Below are 25,520 nucleotides of genomic sequence, written 5' to 3'. Positions count from 1 at the left end.
GCGCTACAGGCTTGGGGAAGAGTGGCTGGAAAGCTGCCTGGCGGAAAAGGACCTGGGGGTGTTGGTCGACAGCCGGCTGAACACGAGCCGGCAGTGTGCCCAGGCGGCCAAGAAGGCCAATGGCATCCTGGCCTGTATCAGAAATAGTGTGGCCAGCAGGAGTAGGGAAGCGATCGTGCCCCTGTACTTGGCACTGGTGAGGCCGCACCTCGAATACTGTGTTCAGTTTTGGGCCCTTCACTACAAGAAGGACGTTGAGGTGTTAGAGCGTGTCCAGAGAAGGGCAGCGAGGCTGGTGAGGGGTCTGGAGAACAAGTGTGATGAGGAGCGGCTGAGGGAGCTGGGGTTGTTCAGCCTGGAGAAAAGGAGGCTGAGGGGAGACCTCATTGCTCTCTACAACTACCTGAAAGGAGGTTGTAGCGAGGTGGGGGTTGGTCTCTTCTCCCATGTAACAAGCGATAGGATGAGAGGAAACGGCCTCAAGTTGCACCAGGGGAGGTTTAGATTGGATGTGAGGAAAAATGTCTTTACTGGAAAAGTGGTTAAACCTTGGAAGAGGCTGCCCAGGGAAGTGGTTGAGTCACCACCCCTGGAAGTATTTAAAAGACGCGTAGACGAGGTGCTTAGGGACATGGTTTAGTGGGCATGGTGGTGTTGGGTTGACGGCTGGACTCAATGATCTTAGAGGTCTTTTCCAACCTTAATGATTCTATGATTCTATGTTCGGTACTGAGGAGAAAAGCACATGCTCATTTTAGGTCACTTTTTCCCTCTATCTGGTGTTTAATATTAATGATGTAAGTTGCTGTGTCAAAATATTAAATAATTGTAACCTGTATAGGAAAGGAGTTTTATTTTAACCTTTGAAAACTCTATTTACATGTCTTAGCATATATGAATAATGCATAAAGTTAGGCACTAAGGTTATTTTCAAAGTCAGTCATTTCAGGATCAAGCTGTAGAAAACAATAAAAGAGAAGAGTGGTTTCTTTCCTCTTGCTCTCCCCCTTTCTTTAATTCCCCAGGATTCAGGAAATAGCACTGAAGTCTTATGCCATCGGGATTTCTCACTAAACTTCAAAGCTTAATTTAGTCTCTGCTGGAATGAAGAGAGGCATAAACCAGGCACAGTGGAATCCATTTAAATGAGCGACTGCGAAAGAAATACAGTTTCTAAGAAAACAAATGTTCTGCACAGTCTTTTAACGAAAAATACTCCATCAGAGCGCGGTAGCTAAAACGCAGCCGTCCCCCCATCCTCCGCAGTGGTGGGTGCTCCACGCAGTGCTGCCCGAGCTGTGCCCTCCCTGGCACGGGGGTGGCGGAGCCCAGCTGGGGGTGCGGAGTGGGTGTCCCGGCCCTGCGCACCCCAAGGCGGCATGGCGGCTCCAGGGGCCTCGAGGCAGGGGCGAACCTCCTGGTCCCTTCGCAAAGGATGCAGGAACAACTGCCCGTGCGTCACACGTGCATGTACTTGCATGCATTTGACAATTTTCCAGAACATCATTTTAATAGGGTAAGTCAGCATGGAAGATTTGGTTTATTTTCCAGCATATTTGATGCTTCATGAAGGATGCAGTTTTACTTCAGACAGCTCCTTTATAGCCCTACTCGTCAAAGAAATGTTCTTGTCATTAGCAAGGTGTTTTCTTTAAATCATTTCCCTATCTGTATTTTTTATCCATTGTGACACGAATTTTCTTCTACGAAATGAGCTGTATAATTTTGCTAAGGCAGTGGTAAGTGCTTTATTTTAGAAGCATTATAGGTTAATGCAGACTTTCGACATATCTTAAAAAACCAAAGGCTATGATCGTTTGTTCTGCCTCTGCAGTGGTTTTATGATAATTGCTCGTAATCCAGTCAATGCATATCTGCAGGAACTGCTCCAGCTACGCAGTATTTCTTCTGACCCACCCCACTGATGCAGAACTGACCTTGAAAGATGTCTCCACTATGGTCCACACAAGAAAATTATTCTCCTTTTCAATAATTGTAAGAGCTTGCAATTACATAGCATCTCCTGTCTGCAAATCTCAGTGATTTACATTTGGCACTGCTGAAAGGCAGCAGCAGTAACCAGGTGGGCAGCCAGGTGTTACTCATTGCACTGGGGCAAAACCTGAAGGAGCTCTAGCCAAGGCTTTGGTGAGCCTTGAACCTCAGGAAAATCCTGTTTGGTGTCCCCAAGGTGGGCAGGAGGCAGGAGCTAAAGTGGTGGCTGCGGACCACCCTCCTCTGGACAGGGAGGGGATGAGCAAGCTCCGAAAATAGGGGAGAGACACAGCTCTGCGGTAAAGGTGGGAGTGGGGAGAGACCGGCTTGATGAAATGAGATAGCATTAATTAGAATTGATTTCATTTAAAAATCTTTGGGCCTATCACACTATCTTAACTATTGCATAAAACATTTCATTTTAATAATGCACTTTAATTGTATCTCTCTTCATTTATGGGATTGCTTGACACCATTTCATGTGACTAAGAGCAGCCATTCTTCTCTTTGCTGCTCTTACAGATAGCTTGGTCAAAAATACGCATTCATTAATGATGACCATGCCCCATCTGTAGAAATTATGTACTTTTTGATACGTTTCTTGCATTTTCTTGGACACACATGTAAGTTGTATTTGTAAGAAAAATAGCGTTATGGTGCTACTTGAGAGGCCTACAGATTGAAACTGAACCATGGTGTTCGGTGGTAGGCTGAGTACTGCAATAGGAAAAACTTCTGACCTGAGAACCATTAATTGAAGATAAATAGATGCTGTAAGGAACAAGAACAAATGCTGAGAGACATGTTTGCTGCTCTGAGTATGAAGTAGGCTAAAAAATGCCTTCCTATGAGACGTTGTGGTTCAAAGGGCAAGAGCTGATTTACAGTCCATTATAATTTGTACATCTGGAAATTTGTTAGAGTAATTAAATGCTAATATAAAAAGGAGATTCAAAGGGATAGCTTCCTTAAAGATTACTCTTAACTACCCAGGGTCAAAAGTAAATTATAAGTAATGCAGTTGAGAAGTTAGATCTTTCTGGCTGAATAAATGTCACAACTGAGAAAACCAGTAACTCAACTTTCTATATTTGAACATCTCATTATATTCTAGGCTATTGAAAGACACATTAGGTTCCAGAGAGGTGACACGTAAGGTCTCATGCTGATAATCCATCCTTTAATTATTTTATGGAGGTTAATGTTGCTGTAGTAGAGTAGTAGCTTGGACTTAGCAGTGAATAATAGGTTTTAGTAGAAATGAGTTTAATGGAAAATTAATAAAGCAGTGCAGAATGGCTGAATTGCATGTGAAGGCCGGTGATGATGTTCATGCTTTTCTAGTATTGCTTTAAAGGCTTTATTTTGCAGTTGGTTTCCAGGAAGCAAAACCATTTTCTCTCCTATTATGTCCTCTGTTCCTAGTAAGGTTTACCCCCCCCCCTTTTTTTTCCTTTTTCTCCCCCCTCCCCCCCGCCCCCAAAGAGTGCAAGTGCACTTGAGGAGTAAGTAGATCTCTCATTGAGATACCGACTCAGTCTCTCTCTATAGAGAGGTTGTCCCCCACCCACATGTAAAAGTTTTCCAGGACCTCAGCTTTGACAGGGGGAGAGGCGCTCACTGTTCTTGTCTTCAAGCCAAGTCTGGCAAAACTTGGTTTTGGTTTTGTGCCATGACAGCGTGTGTCTGTAGTAAGCTTACATGCATATGGTGGTTTGATATCTGGCCTGGTTTGTAGGGAATGTATCCACCTGCATCGTTACTGCCTGCGTCTTTGGGGATGTTAGCTTGAGCGACCAGGCTTTTTGGTATTGGAGCACCCGGGGAACGTTACTCATTGACACAATAGAGCTTGCACGGGTTTCAGAGTGATGGGGAGGGTGTCTGCAAATGTTTTATCCTGTAGGTCTTGGAAGTGGCTATCTGGTAGAAGAGGAGAAATGCAAAGCAAGAGCAACTTCTTCCTTTAAGAGAAAAGCCGGTCGAACTTGGTGGTGTGGTTGGAGGTTGGCTCGGAGCTCTTGAGTCAACAGGAGAGCGGTCGGGATCAAACAGGAGAGTGGCTGGGGTAACCTGAATCCAGATGTGCAGCAGGACAAAACGTAGGTGCAATTTAATGGAGAATCTTGATTCCAATTTCTTTATTGTGACAGTTGTTCACTTTGAAAAATTCAAGTGTTAAACTCTTCTCCTTTTTCAAAAGTAGCATCTCTGTTGTGCTCTAGTTGCCTGCTTATGACTCATCATAGCCTTAACTTCCTGAAGAAAACTGAAAGCTTGAGAGAATTGCATGCATGTTTCTATTTCTAATATGCTACTATTGAATACAAAATAAGAAGGAAAATGTACGTGGAGTGAACATCAACATGGCTTTTAATGGCATGATAGGTTTGTTTTTTTTTGGGGGGGGGGTTATTAAAACACCCTGGTTAATTAAAGCTCAGTGTGATAAGCATAGAGTTTGTTGAGTGTAGGAAAACCTGCCTTGCAGGGAAATTGCTTGGGTTTTTTTTTAGTAGTTTTCTTCATTTGCCCCTATGTTTCATTTAAAGGGATGCAGGGGAGAAATAATTCAATAAGACCTAACATTCACCAATAGGCTTCTACTGCATGACAGTCCCAAATGCAACTTAATCTGGCTAATTTTAGTAGATTTATTGCTAGTGTCTTCATGCCTGACCTGGCATGAAGCAGAGGAGTCCCAGTAAAATTTGGCCCAAAATCTGTACTGGATATAACAATCTGCTTCTTCAGAGCTTTCTGTCCTCTTGATCCTGTAGCAGGTTTTGGACTCTGACCGTTGCTTCGCTTGCCCAGATACATGGAGAGGTTTACCTGGGCAGTTTGCAATGTATGAGGGTCTAAAATGTTATGTTACTTTGGGATATTCTCTATTTAGAGATAACCCCATGGGGAGTGGAAAGGATGAGCAACCTCTAAACCAAGTTCTAGGGAAAATGGGACAAATATAGCTAGTTGAGTCAAGTTCTGTGGGTCTTAATCTGCCAGAAGTCATCTGTGGTCAGAGGGAGGTGGCCTTCCAGGAGAGGAAAGCAGACAAAAGCTTTCCTCTCTGACCTGGACAGCACTAGCTGCACATGGTGGTTCACTCTTCCTTCTTTTGTGTGTGTGACCAGACTGCATGCACCCAGTGGCGACATAAGTGAAACTTGCACACTGTTTTTGTAAGAAATGTGTATTTTCATTTTCCATGAGTGGGTATAATATCTGTGCAAAATTCTTACGGTGTGGTGCAGCATGCCAGTATCAGTGTCTGCTGTGCAAACCTACTGCAATGCTGAGGTCAGCTGTGGCAGAGAGCTTTGTCTTTCCAAATGCCATTGAACTGCTGGCTTAGGATACAAGGCTAAAGTAACACAGATTATTTGCCCTTGCAAGATGGAGCTTGAGAGAGGATATGATCAATGTCTGTGAGCACATCTGGAGGCAAATAAGAAGGGCTACTTAAGCTAAAAAACAATGCTGGCCAAAAAAAAAAGGGGGGGGAGGGCAGCATGAGCTACACGTATGTTCAGGCTGTTGGTTTGGAGATGGTTCCTAACCATTAGAGGAATAAGATTCTGCAACCTTCTTCTAGAGGAGAGTAAGGAAAAAAAATACTGCAACTGTTTTTAAGATAGAAGTCAATGTATTTGTGTGAGTAACTTGCATGCGGTGATGCAGGCAGTAGCAGGGATAGTGTGCAATGGCCCAAAAAGTCCTTGTCTATTCCTATGGTCTTAAATGAATCCTTGCAGAACATATAGCAAGGTGATACGTACATATGTGTGTGTATACATATATATGTATAATGTATATAACGTGTGTATATATATTTTATGTAAAATATATATTATAAATAAAGAGGCACTCCCTGTACCTCATCTATTAAGAATTGGTTAGCTACAATTTCTTTTTTAAAATGAGCTGATTTTTGGCATGCACAGAGCTAATGAATATTCATAATTTTTGCCAGCTCTAATTTTAGCCACCTAGAGTCTTCATTACAGGACATGCACATAATTAAATAGCTTTCTTGAGAGTTCACAAACTGTCCTTACTCTCACCATTTACAGGTTTGAAATGATAAAAACATTATTTACATGATCCTATAAAGCTACACCAGGCTAGAAAGGCAATATAATAAAATGTCATTCTCATAATCTCAGTGTTTTGTGGTAGACCCAAATTCTGGTCTGTGGTCTCATGTATGTGATTCAGTGAGGCCGAGAGCCGCTTCTTTCTGTGAAGTATTTGTGCACCTTGCATAGGCTGGGCTCAAATTCCGGGGAACGTGACCTACATCCATCAACGGCAACTGGTGCCCAAATGGACCTTTGAAGCGTTTTAATGCCTAATTTAAAAAAGAATCTGCTCTTTACTAAGGTACAGTAAAGATGATGATAGTCCTGTTTTGTAGCATCCTAATTTATCCGCTTCAAGTGTATGTTTCTGTACCTGTGTGTTTATATACTATCTGTGGCATTTGCTACATCTGTCTAGCACAATATTATATGTTTTTGAGGCTAGTAGGGGACCTGTGGAGAGAATATTAAAAACAGACTAATGCACACAGCAAGGTGGCAGTCCCAGGCAGAACAAGCCCATCTGTTTGACATCTCCTCCACAGCAGGCACTCTAATGGCCGTATCTGCACACCCAGGCTGCCGGGAAGCCTAGCTCCTGCGGGATGCGTGTCCGTGTGTGAGCCGTGCTCCTGTGTGGGGCTTGTGCGGCGCCCTGGGGAGGGCTGCGCCCCGTGCCACAGGGTCTGTGGCACATGGTCTCGTGCACACTGTGCCCTGACACCCACCTGCGTGCCCCCCAAGCACACGCAAACAGCAGCCGAGTGCAAGGGCAGGGAAGGCTCCAGCTCTCTGATATCGGGATTTGCTGATTTGAAGGCAATGTAGAGTGCAATGCATGTATTGTTTTAGAAATGTGACCATTTTTGCTATTTAAAGCAAGTACCTTTTTGAAATTCTTCCCACTTGCCTTTACCTGGACTTGCAGCATCCTAACTTTGCGGCAAGCTGTGCCACTTGTGTAAACAAAAGGAGATTTCAGCTTTCCCTGTGAACCAGCTCAGTTGACCGCAATCCCACACCACTTCCCTGCGGCCCCTGGGGCCTTTGCTGCTGGGGGAGGAACTGGGAATTGGAGACGGGGGCACGAGAGCCCCACAGTGAGGCCCGTGCCAGCAGGGTGGTCCTGAGCACAAAGACGAGCTGCGTACAGAGTGCAAACAGGGAGAGACTCGGGCCAAAGTGTGCTCCATGTCCTGTATTTTTTTTAAAGCACCAATGATATACACACGCACAGAAGAAGTCCAGCTCCCTTTATATAAACTTCTTGTTTTATTAAAACTAGTATTTTCACTCAAGTTTTTAAGGAATCCTTTATTTCACATGAACTAAAGCATCTTGCAGCAGGGCAGCCCCTTGGGCAGTGCGGTTTAACCACCTCTGACCTGCTCCGGCGGCTCCTGCCCGCAAGCAGGACCACGAGGCTGGCCGCCCCCACACCACACGTGGGCCCAGCACAGAATGAAACAAACTGCAGGGAACTGCAGTGAGTTAGAAATAAAACACGCATCGCTGCTGGGGGTGGCTCCAGAGAGCAGCAGTAAGTAGCTTAATGTTTTTCAGGTTGGACTGCCTCGGTCTTCCTCCAGGGATGGGAGGAGAGGTGGGATCCTGCCTGTGCTGGGGCTGGCAGGGCTGGGGCTCATCCCCTTTGCCCCCACTCCCCAGGTGGTCCGGGGTCACATCAGTGCTGCCTGGCCGTGGCCACTTCTAGCACCAAGTGCACTGAGCGCGATGACATTTGGCCCTGGTGTTTCCCTGGACCCACTGTAACTCTCTGGGCACAGGGATGGAGGTGCAGAAACCTGTGCCGAGCCCCTGGCATGGGTGGCAGCCCCTCCTCTCCCACCACTTTGGGGCCGAGTCTTGGGTCTGTTTGGGACTGGTGACACCCAGGGATTTCCACCTCTGGCCATGCTGAATTTCTGTTTTCTCCTAAGGGTCTCCAGCTGTGCACCTCACTGCAGGGGATGCTGCAGCCGCCCACCTCCCTGCAGAGCTCACGTGGCCCCGGGCCATGCCGTTCCTGCAGGGAAGCCTGGGGTCGGTCCTGAAGCACCTCTCTGCCCGGCACCCGGGGCATCTTCGCCCACAGGTGCTTTTCTCCCCCTGCACCTCTGACACCCCTGTGGCAGGTGACCTGAGCAGCAAACCCAGGAGAAGGAAGCTAGTGGGCTATACTAAGAAGAAAGCAACTGATTTTCTTAAATGCTCCGACGAAAATTGTTGATCGGTGTTAAGACTTGCCCCCCGCCCCCTTTATGTACGTCCATTTCCAACACAGTTGCTGTGAAAACCCAAGCAGCCCCTGGCAGGTCTGTGATGACAGCGGGAGCGAGAAGGCAGGATGCCTGCCGCAGAAGCAGGGGTGCTCCGCTGTGAAGTTCTGAGCCGTTTGTGCAGGGAGGGGCACACGCAGGTAGACACTAATAGCTTTTTGCCTTGGTTTATAACCCAATTTCCATCCTTCATTGCTTGCCATCTGGAGCACTTAGTGCCCTGAAGAACACCCAAGAGTGGAGAGAATTTGCACTGCTCAGCAGACTCACAAGTATCTTTGCTTTAACTGCTATAAAGCTTTTTTTTTTTTTTTTTTAGAAAAATTTATTTTATTTTTAAACGCAGCAGAGTGCTGCCAGGTTATCATCTTGGCACATACTCTCTGGGCAGCCCTGTGAAGTTTCTTCCCCTCAGGGCTTCATCCACTGTCAGGATGTATCTGTTGATAAGATCTTTCATTTCCTGGGTGAATGGCTCAAAATCCTTTTGCTTAGCACCAGACCGCTTGAAATTCCCATCCCTGTTGTTCTCAACGCAGAGCAGTCGGTCCTCTGTTACTGTCATATTCAGAAACTCCACCATTTCCTTCAGCTTGGGGATGAGGCTCTGCTTCAGGTCCTCATAGTGGACAATGAGCAGGCGCTTCCCGTACTTCAGCCAGTCCAGGACGTGGGAGGCCCACCAGGAGGCATAGCTGTTCACAAAATCGGGCCACTCTAAAGAACCGGAAAACCAGGAAAATGAGACAACATTAGCCATGCTGTGTTTCAACAGTTTTCCAAACGTTATCTTGTGCAACAAGGCTGGAGTTGCTGGGTATGGTCTGATGCTGCTGGATAGGCATGCGCTGGAGAAGCACAGTGTGGCCGGCTGCTGGGTACGTCAGCTCAGCTTTGCAGCTTCTGGCACGGAGGCAGAAGATGCGTAACCCTTCTGCCCCCCAGTCACCTGGACTGTGCAGGCTTCATGGCTCTTAACAGGGCTGGGAGAGTCACCAAGCTGCCTAGGAGGCCCCAGTGGAGGGACAGGGCACGGCAGCGGCCAGGTGGGCAGAGCTGCAACTTTGCATCTTTACTGTGCCTTATTTGTAGGAGTTGAGCTCTCTGTGCATGCCATCGGTGTGTGCACCGGGCAGGCGGCCCCACGCAGGGGCTGGGGGAGGACAGAATGCCCCAGGGGAAGAGTTTGACTGAAAGCCCGTGAAGGGATGCGAGCAGGGAAGGCAGCTGGTCCCGCTTGGATGGTGGCTTAAGCAATGCTTTGCCATGTAACTTCAAGCAGATTCTTTTACTTCTGTGGTTTTCCTACCCTTTTACCGCCATTTCAAATGTAGACTGAGAAAGAGACAGGTTTATTTTTTAATATACATGTAAACAAATAATATATAATAATTATATAATAATATATTAACATTTTTATTATGTAAATGCAGCATCAAGACACTGATCTTGGCTGGGGCCCAAGGTGTTCTTGGTTTCCAAATCTGTTGAATAACTTATCTTTCTGCATGCTTACCAGCCTGTTTATGGGGAGACTGGATAAGGAAATGGGATTAATAGGGAAGATTCTTCTATTCCTGGCACATGGGAGGGATTTAGGGTCACCTGACAGGATCACTGGGACAAATTTACTGAATTAATTTTCCCACCCTTGCCTTGGGCATTAATGAGACCTCAATCTCTATTTGCTGTCTCTGATAATTTAATTTTCCAAGGGTCAAGATAGTCCTAGCTAAAGCTTTTGGGCTGGACAAAGAGCATTTGTGGCTGAAATGTGACAATCTGTAGTATGCAGTATGGAAAAGTTGTTCCCTCCAGACTTTTTCTCTTTTGTAAGGGCTATTTTGTCTGTTTTTTTGATGAATAGGTCTTGAGTTTTGATTGATGAAAGGTGATACATGAACTTGGGAAAGAAATATGCTGTGACAGAGGACACTTCCCTCCCAGCCCCCCATGGCCCTGGGCTGCGTGGTTTGCCAAGCCACAGCTGTAATGCCTAAAATACACACGAAGAGAAATGCAAGCTGAATCTCTTCTCTGCTGCAGAGTCTGAATGCAGCAGTGTATTCAGTAGGGAAATTGTAGTCACACCATCCAGCTTGCCAGTCAAATGCATGAAGCATGGCAGGCATATTCTGAAGTCTTTTCATATGTTCAAGGAACACTGAATCTCGAGTCCCCTTATTGCTGTTATCCTTATTTATCTGCAGTGCAGTAGCACCTGTGCAGTGCTGTAAAATTTCCTTCAGGAAATGTCATGTTCCATTGAATCCTCCAAATATTAAATTAGATTTCTCATGGTTATTACATGCTGCAGGGGCAAATTTTCTTTACCTCACATAGCTTGGCAAATGGGCTGTATTGCAGGGGTGTTGCACCTGGACATGTTTTCTCTGCCAAACAGTATGATGGCAGCAATGTTGCTGTATGCCTGTGGCCACAGCATTGGTGCTGCGCTACCCTCCTCTCCATGGTGGTGGATGTGTGGCAAGACCACAACCACTCCCAAAGTGCAGGTCTGAGTGCTTTTGGGACTGATCTGGCTGTGGTGGAACTCAAGTCCCACTGAATTTGTTTGCAGTGCTGACTCGGGTCCCAGTGTGTTACCCCCTTCCCAGCATGCCGAGAAGATGAGTTTCAAACTGTGTCCAAAGTGGCAGCGAGCACCCCCAGCCCGCGCTGGGGCAGCACATTACCTTTGCTCTTCCAGTTGCGGTCGGTGGCGTACCCCAGGTGCCCGGCGTATTTCCTGTTGAACTCCGCCATCAGCGACTTGTACGGATTCCTTATCAACAGGATCGCCGAGTCAAACATTTCAATCTCCGTCTTGCCACTTTCATGTGTTTTCACACAGATGGTCCTTCTACTTCTCCAGTGGTCTTTTTCGCCTTTAAAACCTGTTTTACAAGACAGGATTGTTGGCTTTTTCTCTTGATTATATGTCTGTGCCTTTTCACGCTCTAAATCATTCCCTACGGTGGTATAAAACTGTTGTGAAAGTACAAGTCAATTAAACCCATCACCCAGGACATGGGACCAGGGCTGAATTTTATTCCTGGCTTGCCACTGATTTGCAAGGCTTATTGACTTTATTTGGTTGGGAACCATCTTCGTGTGTGCTTCTCCACGCCTGCCATAAGGAGGACCCTGTCCCTGGCTGGAGCCCCAGCTGCTGAGCGGGGCATGCACTGGGAGTCAGGCATTCCTCTGCTGGGGAGCACTTCGTTGGCACCTTCCTGCAAAAGGGCTGGTTTTCATAGGACCGGTGCTTGGCGCTTGCTAAATATAGTGCCCCCTCAGGATACTGTCCTCCCAGAATAATTAGTAACATTTAAAAATTCAACCCTTGTGTTTCATGTGCTATTGAAGGGTTTAGTCAACCTTCTCAGGGTTTAGTCAACTTTTTTTACTCAACTGGTCTTTTGGACCAGTCTTTTAGATGGGAGCTGCACATGTGCATGTGCACAGCAGCACCAGTGCAGGCGACACACAAATTTTGCAAATCGAGAGCCTGGCTGTTGTCTGTGAAAGTAGCTGCCTGTCAGGCTCAGCACGCTGCTGGAGCAGTCCCTGCTGCTGTATGCACCACGTGAGACCGCTTGTTCCAGGCACGTGTTTAAATTTTACCAAATGTGCTGACAGCCAGCCTTTGCTGGCTCCAAGCAGAAGGATGTCAGAGAGAGTAAGTAAAGCTTCATGCCTCGGAAGGGCTTTGTGTGTCCCATCCCTCTGGATACGGTACCTTTGTTGTAGAGGGCTCCATCGAAGTAATAGCTTCCCGTGTAGTATCCTGTGGCATGCTCTATCAAATGGCGAGCCCACGTATTCCCAGCCCCAGGAAAGCTTGACAAAGCAACGAACACTTTGGATTTGGTGGTTAAGAATTTCCTGTCTGTGCAGCGGGTGTCTGCGAGTACAGAAGATATTTCATTGTTAGCATTGTGGCTTTTTAATAATTCCACTGACAGCTCTTGATTACAGGGTTTATTGCTTCTTTCTTCTCTTTCTTACGAATATAGGATATCAATTTGAGTCCAGTTGTGAGTCAGCTACTTCCCAAAATTAATTCAGCCATAAGAGGCCAAAGAGATTATCCTCAGAAGAGGTTTTTGCTGGTTTTGTGTGAGGCAATGCTTTTTTGATAGAGCTGCAGCAAACCATTGTACTTGCCAGCAAGTTGTGATAAAAGCCCCTTGATGCCTGTTTGTTAATGGCTATTTGCCTGGCAGGTTGGCTCTTCAATGAAACCCTAAATGTGCCATTACACCTGGAAATTGCGAGTTTTATAACGCAGGAGAAACCTCTCCTAGTGAAAGGAGCTGGCGTTCAGTTAAACCTCTAGGCTGTCATTCCTCTCCAAAGGGCCCAAGGCAGTGACGAGCCCACATTGCGTTAATCTCCCATGGGGGCTAGACACCTGGTTTCCATACATGCTTTCGTAAATCCTAACCTTATTTCTTAGCGTGCCAATAAAAGCAAGGATAGGATAAGAACCAATCTTGACCCTCTGTGATGATTCAAAAAGAAGCCAGGAAATAAATTAGAAATTATGCTCTTCATTCTTCAAAGCAGCCTCTAGATGAAGCCATGACTAGAAAGTGCCAGCACAGTCCAGAGGAGGCTGTCTTCTGCTACTACTGATCTACACAGATGTGGGAAGTACTAGCAATTTCATGAAAGCAAGTGTTCTTCTTGCATGATCTTTTCATGTGCTGGTGTTTGCAGTCTACCTCTGAACTGGGAGATGGAGGAAAAAAAGGGTGTTGGAGAAAAAAAGCCCAGCACCAATCCCCAAAAGCACTTGATTTGTTTAATTTTAAGCGTGAGAAGTTTCACTGGACTCAGTGCAAATCATTGCGTGGATAAAGTTGCCAGTACCACCTAAATGGTTTACTGGATTGGAGCCTTACTCTCTGCTTTATTTTCCGGCTTTGAAACATGTGTGCAGATGAATATTTTAGAGCAAGATGGGTAGAGCAAAATTAGTGTCTGCAGAGCTGCCTTGGTGGCTGTGTAACGTGGGGGCTAGGTGTGTGTTTAACGAGCAGGACTGGAACCAGAGTATGGGGTCCTTGCCCCTAATGCCCGGGGTGCTGCATGGTTTGGGGTATGCCTTCCCAGGCTCTGCCTTGTTCTCTCCGTCTGCAAAATAATTATATTTTTCCAGGGTGGGGGGAGGCTGTGCTGCTTAATGAGAGAATGGAAAGATGCATATTTACGAGCACGATTGCAAGGGGGGTTTTAGATAAGGGCTGTTTGCTAAATTCTTGCCTGTATTGTGATACCAACCATTGTGGCTAAGACTGCTGTAAACTAGATCACTTTTACCCACTGCAGAAGGGACGCACGGGCTATTTCCAGCAGTGGTGGGTCTGGCCCTGGCACGAGGCTGGAGCTCGTACCTTGCACTGGTGTCTGATAGACCAGGCAGTATTTTCCCTCGGCGTTACTGCTGGTGTTGTGCATCCCACTGCAGAGCAGCCTGTCTGCGCCGTCGTGCAGCGAGAAGCGCCCGGTGGGGTAGCCGCAGTAGCACTCCTGCCCTTGGATGACTGCCAAGGGAAACTCCTATGAAAGAGAGAAAATAGATCAGTGCGTAAATGCCATGGCATCAACAGCCTGCGGGGAATGCTGCTGTTATACAAAGAAAAATAAATCTTCACAAGGCCACTGTCAAGATCAAAGCAGTGTTTGAGATATCATTGTAAGGGTCATGCTTATACCACTACTGTCTTTCATATGGCAATTTCTTAAAAACTGGTTTTCACACACAAGCCTTGTAAAGCTTGAAAAGTCACAATATTCTGGCTTTTTTCATTATTCATAAAAATAATTTTATAATATTCCTGCAGCACCTAGGACATAATTCTACCTGCAAAACATCGGTGTGGGAAAAGCTGTTCTTATTTACCCCAAAAATGAACATTTTGAATGGGATCATCTTTTAAACTTCTATTTATATTCCCCCAAACTGAGGAGTCAGCTGTTAAAAGGTTTGCCTTATTCAGTTGATTTTACCAGCGTTCGTGTGGAGGAAACTTGCCCTTAAACTTAAAGAATTTAAGCAAAGAAGGAAATTTAGACCCACTAACTGCTGCAATCATGTTTAACAATAGAAAGAAAAAAGTCAAGCCATAAAAAAAAGTATGCCCCTTGGTCTGACTTCTTCACAGTTTGCAAAAAATGAATGTGCATAGAGCGGCTGATACAGAGTCTGAGAACTACTGTGTATATTTTTTGAAAAATATTTAGAAATACGATACCAAGTAATTTTTGGTACATCTATTCAGAGGGATTGCGCTGACGGAGAACATGGGGCTGCACCAGAAAAGGCAGAGGCGGAGGGGGACCTGCGGTGCCTGAGTGCAGCCGTAGTTGTACCTAGTGCTGGGAGTGAGCTAAGGGCACACACGGCTCTGCCTGCTGGTGCACGCAGGGTTAGCCCAGCTGGCGCCTGGCTCTGTCTTCAGGCATGGACACTTCTTGTTTTATGTTACCTTGCTTCTAGATAGGGAAATCTCACATGAAATCCAGACCGACTGCTGCGAATGACAGGTATCTCAGCAGAGTGTAAAATGTTCAACTACAAGAAAGTTATATGTAGTGTTCATTGCAAGGAAACAATTCCCCAGGAAAATTTCTGGCTGTAAGAAATTTCTTTTCAATGGATATGATGAAAAGTAATTCAGGTTTTGGTGTACCGGTCTTACCCAAAACAGGCAACAGGCTGCAAAGCAGCATTGCTATGTGGTGGCAGGGCAGTGAGGCTGAGCTGCTGGGCTAATATTGATGAGAATTAAGAGAAGTTTGAGGGAAATGTGTGCTAATTATTTGCTGAAGAAATTAGTAGTTGCTTATGTGCTCAATAGGAAAAGCACGCTTACTAGTTTGCTGAAACTGGCCCTAAAATTCAGCCTTTCTCCTCTTTACCAGGAAGACTGGGTTTTTTTTCCCTTGGATTTCCAAAGTCTGCCTGATGGATTACTCAGTGGCATGGGGGTGCATTGGCGTGCATGGATGGGCTCGGCGCAGCCACGGAATGGCTGAAGGAAGCTCAGGGGTTATTCGAGCACAGAGCGTTCAATTCCACCCATTCCATATCAACACTTTTTGCCTTTTAAAAGTCTTTTGGATTCTGGGAGTGCGTGACAGAACTGCTGAGCAGCTTATCTCTCGCTCTTCCCCACATGTTCATCCTCTGATAAGGAGTCAAATACAACACATGTGCCATCTGTGCCCAAACAGCCAACATTTGCTTAGTGAATGAGATATGACATAGTCAAAAACTATTTACAGATTTGATCTAAGGACAAAATAGTTCTGTTTCTGCCTGCAAACAGAAATTTTTCCTTTACAATGAAGCAGCCTTTCTCAGTTTGAGAAATTAGTAAGTGTCCCAGCCATCAAACACAGCCTAGAATAAAAACGTACCTTGTACCTCATGTCAAGTGGCACCTGCAAGTGATTGACTTTTCTGGAAGGCTGGAATTTTTGTGAAGAGACCTATGTGAACGCTTCTCCGTATCTCTGCATCTGCAGAAGCACTGGGCAATATGGTGCTGTTCTGCAGCCGCTCTGCATGAGGTTCAGGGTAACGGAGGTGCGGGGTGCCCGGCCCTGTGGGAGGCAGGGGCGGTCGGGCTGTCCCGCGCCTGTGCAGCCTTCCTGCTGCTTGGGCAGCAAGTGGTTGGAGGAAGGGGACAAACAGGGAGTGGGCTTCACAAATGAAAGTTTCAAAGTTTCAGTGATGGCAGCACATGCGCTGAAAGAAGCACGACAGTAGTTCTGGTAATCGCACCAGGATCCACAGCGTTGGTGCAAAGCGCTGCAATCAGCCGGCTGATTAGTCGGACTGTGAGTCCACCTGATACAGCGCACAGAGTGACTGCAAAGTAACATATTCAATCTTGACTTCTCATCAGTATTTAATCAAAACTACAAGCCATCCACTTTGCTCACCTGTGTATTTATGTATGCCCCAAGCTGTGGTTATGGCTTTAAGCAACCATCTAACTTTTAAGAGCAGGACTCCAGCTCAGCGCACACAAATCTGCAATGCTTCACTTCAGTTAAACACAAGTATATCACCAGAGAAATCTGTGGGTCTGTGAATAAGCATTTTTCTGGATTGAGCTTTAGAGCATGCATTGACAGGCTTAGGCGTCTATCCTGCAAGCTGTAATTCAGTGTAATTCAGAGTTGATGTCGATGGGACTATTTACATAAGAATTTGTTAGATGAAGCATCAACAGGTAGTTTAAGTGCTGTAAGGAAAGCAATCATTCTCCAATAGCAACACAGATGATATGATGATTCAATCGCTAATTGTTTTTTATTAGATTGTATTCAAATTAAGAATTATGAAATTCTTAAGGAAAGAAATGTAAAAGATTAAAAATACACTTAACTAATCTACTCTGATTACTCTGCTAAATGGCTGTCTTTTCCAACTTCCTATACTAACTCTCCTATCTGACGCAGTTAAAATTTTTCTCGTAATCTACCAAAAACAATAAGAGATGGGGGCTAATCATGGAAGGAAATTTCTCTCCCAAGTAAAAATTATGGGTTTGGATTATTTAAAAATGGGCATGTTTGTTTTGCAACAAACCTAGAAGTCATTCTTCAAGTTTTCATTGAACTGGATATGCTAAGAGCAAAGAATAAATACTATAAAGCCAATCATGCCCTCGCATAGAAATTCTGGCTTGTTTTACACTGTGATCTGTTGAGGCCAGGGGACAATTCCTCACTGTGCTGTTATACCCAATATGACCTTAATTTGAAATACTCCTCTCTCACTGCTGCAATAAAGTCTGCGAGGCTGTGGTTATCTGCGCCAGTTGAGGTTCTGGCCTACTTATCTTTGGTTTATTGTGTTTAAAAAAAAAAATCTAAATGAAGCTATGGAAACACTCTATATGAATTCTACAATGGGATTTGGATTAAAATCCCAGGAGTCTTTTGTTTATGGGCAAATAATGGCATGTAGCTACATCTGGAATCCAAAATAGCAGGTCTATTTTTGAAATAAGAAGATTGCTGTATTCTGTATATTGCTGTATAAAGAAAAGAAAAAGCGCCTTAGAGTTGGTAATGTTCAAGTATGCAAACTTGCTGGCATGGCTTTTGGATGCATTGAGATACTGGGGTTCTGTCCTCAGACTTAGTGTTCTTCCAGATTTTATTCATACTATCATATATTACTGCATACAGCACCTGAATGGTAAAAGGACTGTTTATTTAAAAATATAAATTCAAATGGAGATGGCTCATTTAGTATGCAGGTGGGCTTATAAAAGAGCATATATGAAAATTATGGCTTCTGGCCAAGGGACCTAGCACAGAAACACATTCATGGATCTGTGTTACGGGGTGATAATGGGTTACTATTAAGCCATGTCATAATTCTGTTAATTAAGAAAAAAAATTATAATTAAGGGTATTTAGCAGGTTTCATCTGAAGCTGTTACCTCAAATTCATATCTCAAATGCTTCCAAGGGCTGGAGCTGCCATTTCAGCTGCACAAAGCAATTTGCAAGGCTAACAAATAAATATGGTATGCCTCGATTTGCTTTTCTTCTAAGTCCCAAAGAGCAAAAGACTTATTCATGTGTTCAACTTTAAGCATCCAACTAGTTCCATTTAAAAGCCCGCTAGCTTTTTCAGGACACACAGAAATTGTTGGGATAGTTCCTTTCAGCATAACAGGAGGGACTAAAATGACGGTGCCGTCTTGATTTCAGAAGAGCTAAGTATGTTGCTATCGGCTAGGAAGTTGTCCATCTTATTTTGAAAGGAAAGGAACCTGTCGGGACAAATGTTTGTAGTGTCATAATAGGACTTGTTTTGGTATCTAGAGTTAAAGCTCAAATCAGTGTGTAACAATTGGACTTGTGGATATGCAATTGCTGCTTCTTAAGTGGAGGGAGACCTTGCCAGTCTTTTTGTAGGCAAATATTCTCTAATAATCATTTTCCAAAGGGTAGTATGGTGCCTGGCAGAGCTAAAGGAATGGGGGGAAGGATAAGCAGGTTGCTACCTGCACCATTTTAGGGAAGGAATAAATGAGAGAGGTACCAAACCTTTTCTTCACCTTCCTTCAGTACCTTTTCCTCTTAATGTTACCATTTCTGCAGCCCTCTCCATGCCCTCTGTGCAGAAAGAGTCTGTTTAGATAATCCCTTAGAATATCTGGTTTGCTGATGGCTTTCTCACACAAGCTTCATCAAGCCAATATGCATTGGCTCTAACTCTGGAAAGACACTAGCTGCTCTGAAGAGATGGACAGTTTCCTCCATTCTGCTGCTCTCCTCCATCATAGTCCTGTTCAAATGTCACACTAATGTGGTACATTTTGGTTGTGGTCTTTTTCCTATCCTTCTCAGTCACAAGTAATTTCAGATGCTTCCACTTTTTGGCTGCATGGCCAGAAAACCTTGAAGGAACTATATTTCTGAAAACCCATTTATTTAGAAAAGTCATCTCCCAAAACCAGAATGGCATAACTGTGCTTAAAAACATTGACCTTATCTTTGAGCACATCTGAAAACAACTTCTCCAGATATTTCATACCATTCTCCCAGATAGAGAAGCAATAATTAATTGCACTTCATCAGTAAATATTAATAAAATGATGTTACATGTGGGTAAACTGACACAGAAAGATTAAGATTTTTTCCACCATTAAACAACACAGTAATGGCAGAACTTCGAAAGAATTGCTCATGAAGTCCTGCTTTACTGAACATTTATATGCATAGAGGATGTGAAGAGTGTGTTTGTATGCATGTTTGTAAGGTACTATATACAGAGTATATGGGTGATTCACTGCAATTCATTGCACAGAGTTAATTCCATGATGCGTTCTTAAAACACTGATGAGCTGATATAGAGGATATGTTGACTGGGAAAAGCTTTCCCACTCTACCTAGTAATTAAGAAGATTTGTTGTTCATGCCTTAATTGTTTTAATCAATTTTGTGATGCTAGAAGACAAAGTAATTGAATGTTCAGTTTAGTGCATGAGGCTGAATGTGGCTGCAGGCTAAATCTGACCACACAGTGAACCCTCCTCTATAAAAAAAAAAAAGCCCCATTGGAGTGGGGAGGAAGGGAAGGGAACCAACCACAGCAACAGCCACTAAAGCAGAGGGTGCCCTGGACCAAATGTTCCCTCCCCCTGAGGATACCCAAGTCCATCAAAGTCAAACTCCTTCAGTTCTTAAATCCATGGTCTTACTCTGTCGTAAGTGTGGAGGATGAGCGAAGGTGATGCTTCAGGCCAAGAGTATGCACAAGGACAGCAGATGTTAGCATGTCCCGTCTCACCAAAGCCAATAAGCACACAGCTGACCTTATTCATTGCTTTCTTGTAGTCTTATATATCGGCATGAAGTTCTACAATGAGTCCATTTTAAATTAAAATTGATTAGATTTAAATTACATAGGTTATAGTGAAAGTGGTATAAATTCTTCTGGTGTGGAAAGAGACACATTTGTATAAAAGTACCAGGAAAGTCCATCTGCATTCAGTGTGCTTATCTGCTAAAATTTTTCTCTGGCAGCTTTTTTTTTTATATTTAAGGTTGTATCACGTTCCTAGCCAACACAGTTACATACTGGTGTAAAAATTGTGTGTAGATACCTCAGCATTAAATCCTCTTGTTTGTTACGGCAATGCCTGCTGCTGGACTGTCAAGGAGCCTGAGACCAAAAGGACCGCCTTGGAGGGGAGCACACAGGGCTGCACAAAGTGGAGGGCGCTGGGGATCGCTTCTCCCTGCCCTGCCCATGCACTGCACGTGGCTCCCCGAGGGCTGAGTGGGGACCAGCTCCCTGGAGGGCACTGGAGCCACGTTTCAGGTGCTGCTCAGCCCACATCCCCCCACCAGCAGCATGTCTCCCCATGAGCCACAGCCACTGAGACCTCCCCCGGGGTCAGATCTGGCTCTGGGCTTGGTTTGAATGTGACAGGGAAATGGTATCGATTTCCTCGTGGTCGATACTTGTCACTTAGAATGGCTTTTCTGTGCATCATATTTAGTGGCATCGCTCTGATGGCTTTCCCTCCCACCTTCCCCACTCAAGAGAGCAGTTGGACCAGATGCATCACTGGGTATTTACTCTGATGAGTTTTGTCCTTTAGAAACTCATTTACAAATTCAAAGCTCTAAGGCACTAATCTCTGCTATTCCCTTAGTAGATTAAAAATTAAAATAACAAAAAAGAAGAAAGGATGTGAAATGAGAACTGTTCTTACTTTCTTGGAGCAAAATTCAGAGCACATCTCCACCGTCAAATTGGGCTGTATCAAAGAGGCTGGAAAGGTGTCTGTTAAATTTTCTGGAGCTCTAAAACATCCTCGATAGATAACATTCCTCCCTGCAGGGATATGAAATAGGTTTCTCTTGAGAAAACAATGTCCGTAGTATCCTGCCTCTTTCACAAAGAACAATATTAGGTTCAGAAGCTAAAAATAATAAAAGAAATTTTATATTCCAAATGCTGTAGAAATAAGAGAAACCATGATATACACTAGAAAAATGTGTCGCAAATCCTGTGGTATTGAAAGGAGCACATGCCTTTAGCTTTGTACTAACCACTGAAAGTAGGGCTGCAGCAAAGAGTTTAAATTAAATTCCACCAGTGGAGGGCATTGCTATTGTTTGCAAGTCTCAGTTTTCTTTTGAAGACAAGCTTTCCCCTGAAAGACTTAAAAGCCATGATAAAAATCTACAAAGCTTCCCATGATCTGCACCAGAAAGGGAAAGGAATTTAAATGAATCCTGAAAGCCCCCACAGGGACCCACCTTCCTGCACATCTGCTCAGTTGCTGAGCTATCCCTCTCCTCTTCCCACTCTTTCTTTTCAGGGCAAGGGAGTTTGCTGCAGCCTTCGAAATCTAAACTAGGCTTTTGTAAGCTGTTTAGGGAGAACAGCTTTCTTCAAGTCTTTAGCATCAGCCTCTGATCTCACCTGCTCCTGTATAAATGCCAGAGAGCTTGGCAGAATTGCTCCATTTTTTGCATCACTGTGATTGAAGTCAGGATTTGGCCCAAATACTTGTTACAAGCAGCAATACAATTTTCCCTCCTGCTTAAGAGAGAAATGTCCCCTGACAGAACCAAGCAAAAACCCAGATCTGTCATGGAAACTCACTACCCCAGGTGAGGCAATGCATTTGCACAGATGAACTAATGGTAATGAAGAAAATAACATTGTGTGGCTGGTTAGAAAAAGAAAAAAGTCTGCATGTTGTATGACACTTCTGTAATTCTTAGGATTTTGTGGGCTTTACAAAGGTGGAAAATCATTTTACTTAATCACTGTGTACTAACTCTCTACTGACAGAATTTGCCTAGCATGACTCAATAGGGAGAAAGGTGGATTTGGGAATGAATTTGGGTCTTCTGAGTCCTGGTCCACACCCACTGACTACCTTAAACAATACTCACTAGAGCTGATGTGGGAAATATGTTGGATGACAGGAGAGATGCAGTGCAGTTTTGAAGGAAAAATTCGGTTCTGCATGAATTTCCTGGCAGAAGGGCCCAGATTCTCCAGTGTGAGCCAAGAGCAATCTAAGGAGAAGCTGCCTAAATATTATTCTAATAACTGTTCAAACCAGTTACTAGAAGGAATCCTATATCCTTGGGATCACTCAGGAGATGTGAAAATAAAATAACGTGATGCAAGTTGGGGGGAAACGGGAGTCTCCCTGGGACCAGATCACTGCAAGCACGGCACCAAAGAATAAAACAACTGAAGTTTTTTGGCTTCTCAGGATGCTCTTGAAAGACTTCCTACTAAATCTCACACTAATATTTAATTCCTGAAACAAAATATTTATGAACATGTTTAGAGTTGCCTCAGCGGGTCAGGAAGAAAGCTTGAACTGCCCACACCAGCACTTGGGAGGGAGCAGGGTTTGCAGAGAACCCACAGATCACACTGGAAATGTACCGTGTTTACATCATCTGCCTGCTTTCTAGGGAAGGATGGCTGAATCCTGCCCTGAGGAAAATGGCACTCTGTGCCACAGCGATCCCTGGGCTGCAATAGCTGCAGACTTTGAGCTTCATTGCATTTAACATGACGTGGGGGCATGAGTCCTGCGGTGCAGGAGCTGCGCAGCTCATGGCGCCCAGGGAGCCAGGGTGGGAAGGGGGAGGCGAGGAACGGAGAGGGGAGCCAGCAAACTGCATGTCTAGGAAGGTTTAAATGGAGATGCCACTGGATCTGCTCTGCATAAGGAGAAGCCTTATGCAAGGTCTGTTCTCTATATTGCATAGTGTAAATCACAGATGCCGTTACAGTTTCAGAGTTACTTTTCAATATACTTGTTCATTGTGATTAATACTCCTGTTGGCCCCTCAGCTAGCTTGTGTCAGTGGGATTCTTCAAACAGTCAAATATCAGGTATTACTAAGGGCAAACAAAATACAAATCTAGCTTCAGGCTAGAGTAATTTGATGACTAATTCATTAATACTTAAGACAAAAATAAATGCTGCCTTTTCCTGTGAAACATGTGTATATATTTTATGCTGAAGATTTAAACAGTGATGCATGTCCTGGGAAACCTGCCAATGTGCCTGTCAGCCTGACACTAGCAATTTAGGTCTATGTACCTTTGATATATAATTTATACATAGCTGGGTGGATTATTGTACAAACCTTGACTTGTCTTTAAGAAGAAATGAAGTACCATCAATACTGGCACAACCTAAGGTCTTGGTGCTTCTTCTCAGCAAATAACATCTGTTAAGGTCTTGTGAGCTTGCCAAAAGTAAAGACTGCTTGGCTGTTTAGATATTTTATATACTTTGTGTTGGCCCAAAGGTTTATCTATTGTATCTCCTGTGGTAGCTAATTGAATGACAAGTAGAGTAAGTGTTGTCATCTAAAGATGAAACAACAATCCCAATAACCGCTAGAACAGCAGTCCTTGGAAAAGCAAAACTCTGTGGTCTCATTTCTCTCACTTAGGAAAGAGATTGGTGTGCCTTTCTCTCTGGCCTCTACTTATTCTCCTGCTGCAGTCACATAGCACTTATTTTCATAGAATCATAGAATAGTTTGGGTTGGAAGGGACCTTTAAAGGTCATCTAGTCCAACCCCCCTGCCGTGGGCAGGGACGTCTTCAACTAGATCAGGTTGCTCAGAGCCCCGTCCAACCTGACCTGGAATGTGTCCAGGGATGGGGCATCCACCACCTCTCTGGGCAACCTCTGCCAGTGCTTCACCACCCTCAGTGTAAAAAATTTCTTCCTTATATCTAGTCTGAATCTCCCCTCCTTTAGTTTAAAGCCATTCCCCTTGTCCTGTTGCAACAGGCCCTGCTGAAAAGTTTGCCACCATCTTTTTTTATTTTGCTTAGGATCATTTCTGAGCTTAGGGTGGCGTTGATACGAGTCCTTTTCTGCCCTTCCATTATAAGGCACCCAGGGTTGTTTCTTAAACACGTGTGGGTTTGCCCCCTGCAATAGATGCAAAAGGGAGTAGGTTTTCCTCAGCTGAAATTCTGCTGCTGTTGCAATCGCTCTGCACTGTATTTTGTTTCTTCCCCGGTGACACTAACTTCCTATGTGGCAGCCCTGGGGCAGCCGCGCCAGGCACGTCTTGCCACTCCGAGGCGGTGAGCAGGACCAGACCAGCAGCAAATGGATACCATGCCCCACGGGCACCTTTGTCCTTTGCTGTTTCAAACTCTGGTGACAAATGGAGCGAGACGAGCAGCGGAGACAGCCCACACTCTCAGCCTGGCTGCAGCATCTCCCCCCCATGGGGCGAGCGTCGCTCCTGGGGAGAGCGGCTGCCTCTCTCCGGTCACACACCCACTTACGTCGTCTCTCTCCTGCCCGCAGCTCCTCCACCCTGTAGACAGAGAGCCGGTTCACCCCTCCGCAGATGGAGCCCTTTTCCCCCTTGCACTCGCTGTTGCACTCCTCGGGCTTTGAGGCAGTCGCCGGGAGCTTGTTCCCGCAGTAGCACTCTGCTCCGTACGCCAGGCCCGCGTAGGTGTAAGCCCTGCGGGGAGCAAAAGCAGGTGCTGTTGGTACCGGCACCCCATCTATTCCCGAGTTTATACCTAATGAAGGCAGGAGCCTGTCCCTGTGTACAGCATATGCTTCTGCTGCCCGGCTCCAGAGATGCAGCCGGCCCCAGGGACCAGCATGGCCTCTTGGAGGCAGGCAGCCACCTCGTGCTGCAGGCGACAGCAGGAAGTGGTGGTGGTCAGAGCCCGCCCGGCATGGCAGTCCTCGGGAGGGCGAGGTGGGCTTTGCCTCCCGGTGTGGGTGTCTGAGCGGCCGCCCCGTCCCCGGTCGGGAGGACGTGCTGGTGCCGTTCCCGCAGGAGCACAGCTTGCCTTCACCCACCCGGCACCGCGGATGTGATGGCCTCGCCGCCGGGGGTGACGCCACCCCGACCCAGAGCTACCACTTGAGGTTTTGATCAGAAATATTTAGGACGGTTTAGAGTGACAGAGAAGAAAAGCCCCTTTCAGAGGTTCTGTTAACTGGCATTTGGAATTGGGCATTTTGGATCCAGTCAGGCAATTTTCAAATGCTCACACCAAGGCACGGCCGTTGCTCGAACTCTAGGCGTAGGGCTCGCTGCCTCTCCCGAGGTGCCCAAGCTGTGGCCTGCTTCCCGCCACCACGCTGGCTCCAGGAGCGGTTGCTGCTGGCCACCAACGTCTCCTGCACTGCCTGAAACCACCCTCCAGTCTGGGTGGATTCGTGACACAGGAGCCGACGCTTGCATCAAGGCGGCAGCCTGCGGTCGTGGCGTGCGGACCCTTGGGTCCCCTTTGCAGGGTGAAGCGCTCCCTTGGGCCTCTCACGCCAAAGGCAAGCATGCATTGTGCCCACGCAGGGTGCGTGAGGGTCCCGCCGGCCAGACCCCACAGCTGACCCCTCTGCTGGCTGCACCGAGCCAGGGCCTGGCTCCGTGTCCTCCGAAAAGTGTCTGACCAGGCCTGACGGTCTGTCCATCTGAGATGAGAGTACTGTTTCCTTCACCCATGGGACAGCTCTGTCTGGAGCATCATTGTGTGTCTGTAGGGGTCTGGGCTGGAACAGGGGGGTCTGAAAGCCAGCGAGATGGGGTTAAGCTGCAGTTTGGGCACGCCTAAAGTGATGGGTTCCACGTGCAC

At 45.6% G+C, this 25,520-nt stretch overlaps 1 protein-coding gene across 2 annotated transcripts in view; it reads right to left on the bottom strand.

Annotated features, from left to right (window-relative positions):
• Positions 1-8,352: 8,352 nt before the first annotated feature.
• Positions 8,353-25,520, bottom strand: part of WSCD1 (WSC domain containing 1) — a 35,012-nt gene continuing 17,844 nt past the window's right edge. For both annotated transcript variants that reach the window (XM_009318815.1, XM_009318814.1), the window contains 6 exons: positions 24,207-24,391; positions 20,623-20,744; positions 13,762-13,927; positions 12,102-12,266; positions 11,056-11,256; positions 8,353-9,076 (listed from right to left, as the gene is read on the bottom strand). In XM_009318815.1, coding sequence (XP_009317090.1) covers positions 8,724-9,076; positions 11,056-11,256; positions 12,102-12,266; positions 13,762-13,927; positions 20,623-20,744; positions 24,207-24,391 — 1,192 coding nt within the window. In that variant the 3' untranslated portion in view covers positions 8,353-8,723. The remainder of the gene's footprint in view (positions 9,077-11,055; positions 11,257-12,101; positions 12,267-13,761; positions 13,928-20,622; positions 20,745-24,206; positions 24,392-25,520) is intronic.

The sequence above is a fragment of the Pygoscelis adeliae genome, unplaced genomic scaffold (assembly GCF_000699105.1).
Source record: "Pygoscelis adeliae isolate BGI_AS28 unplaced genomic scaffold, ASM69910v1 Scaffold392, whole genome shotgun sequence".
In the NCBI taxonomy this organism is placed as follows: Eukaryota; Metazoa; Chordata; class Aves; order Sphenisciformes; family Spheniscidae; genus Pygoscelis; species Pygoscelis adeliae.
This window is presented reverse-complemented; position numbering and strand designations above follow the sequence as displayed.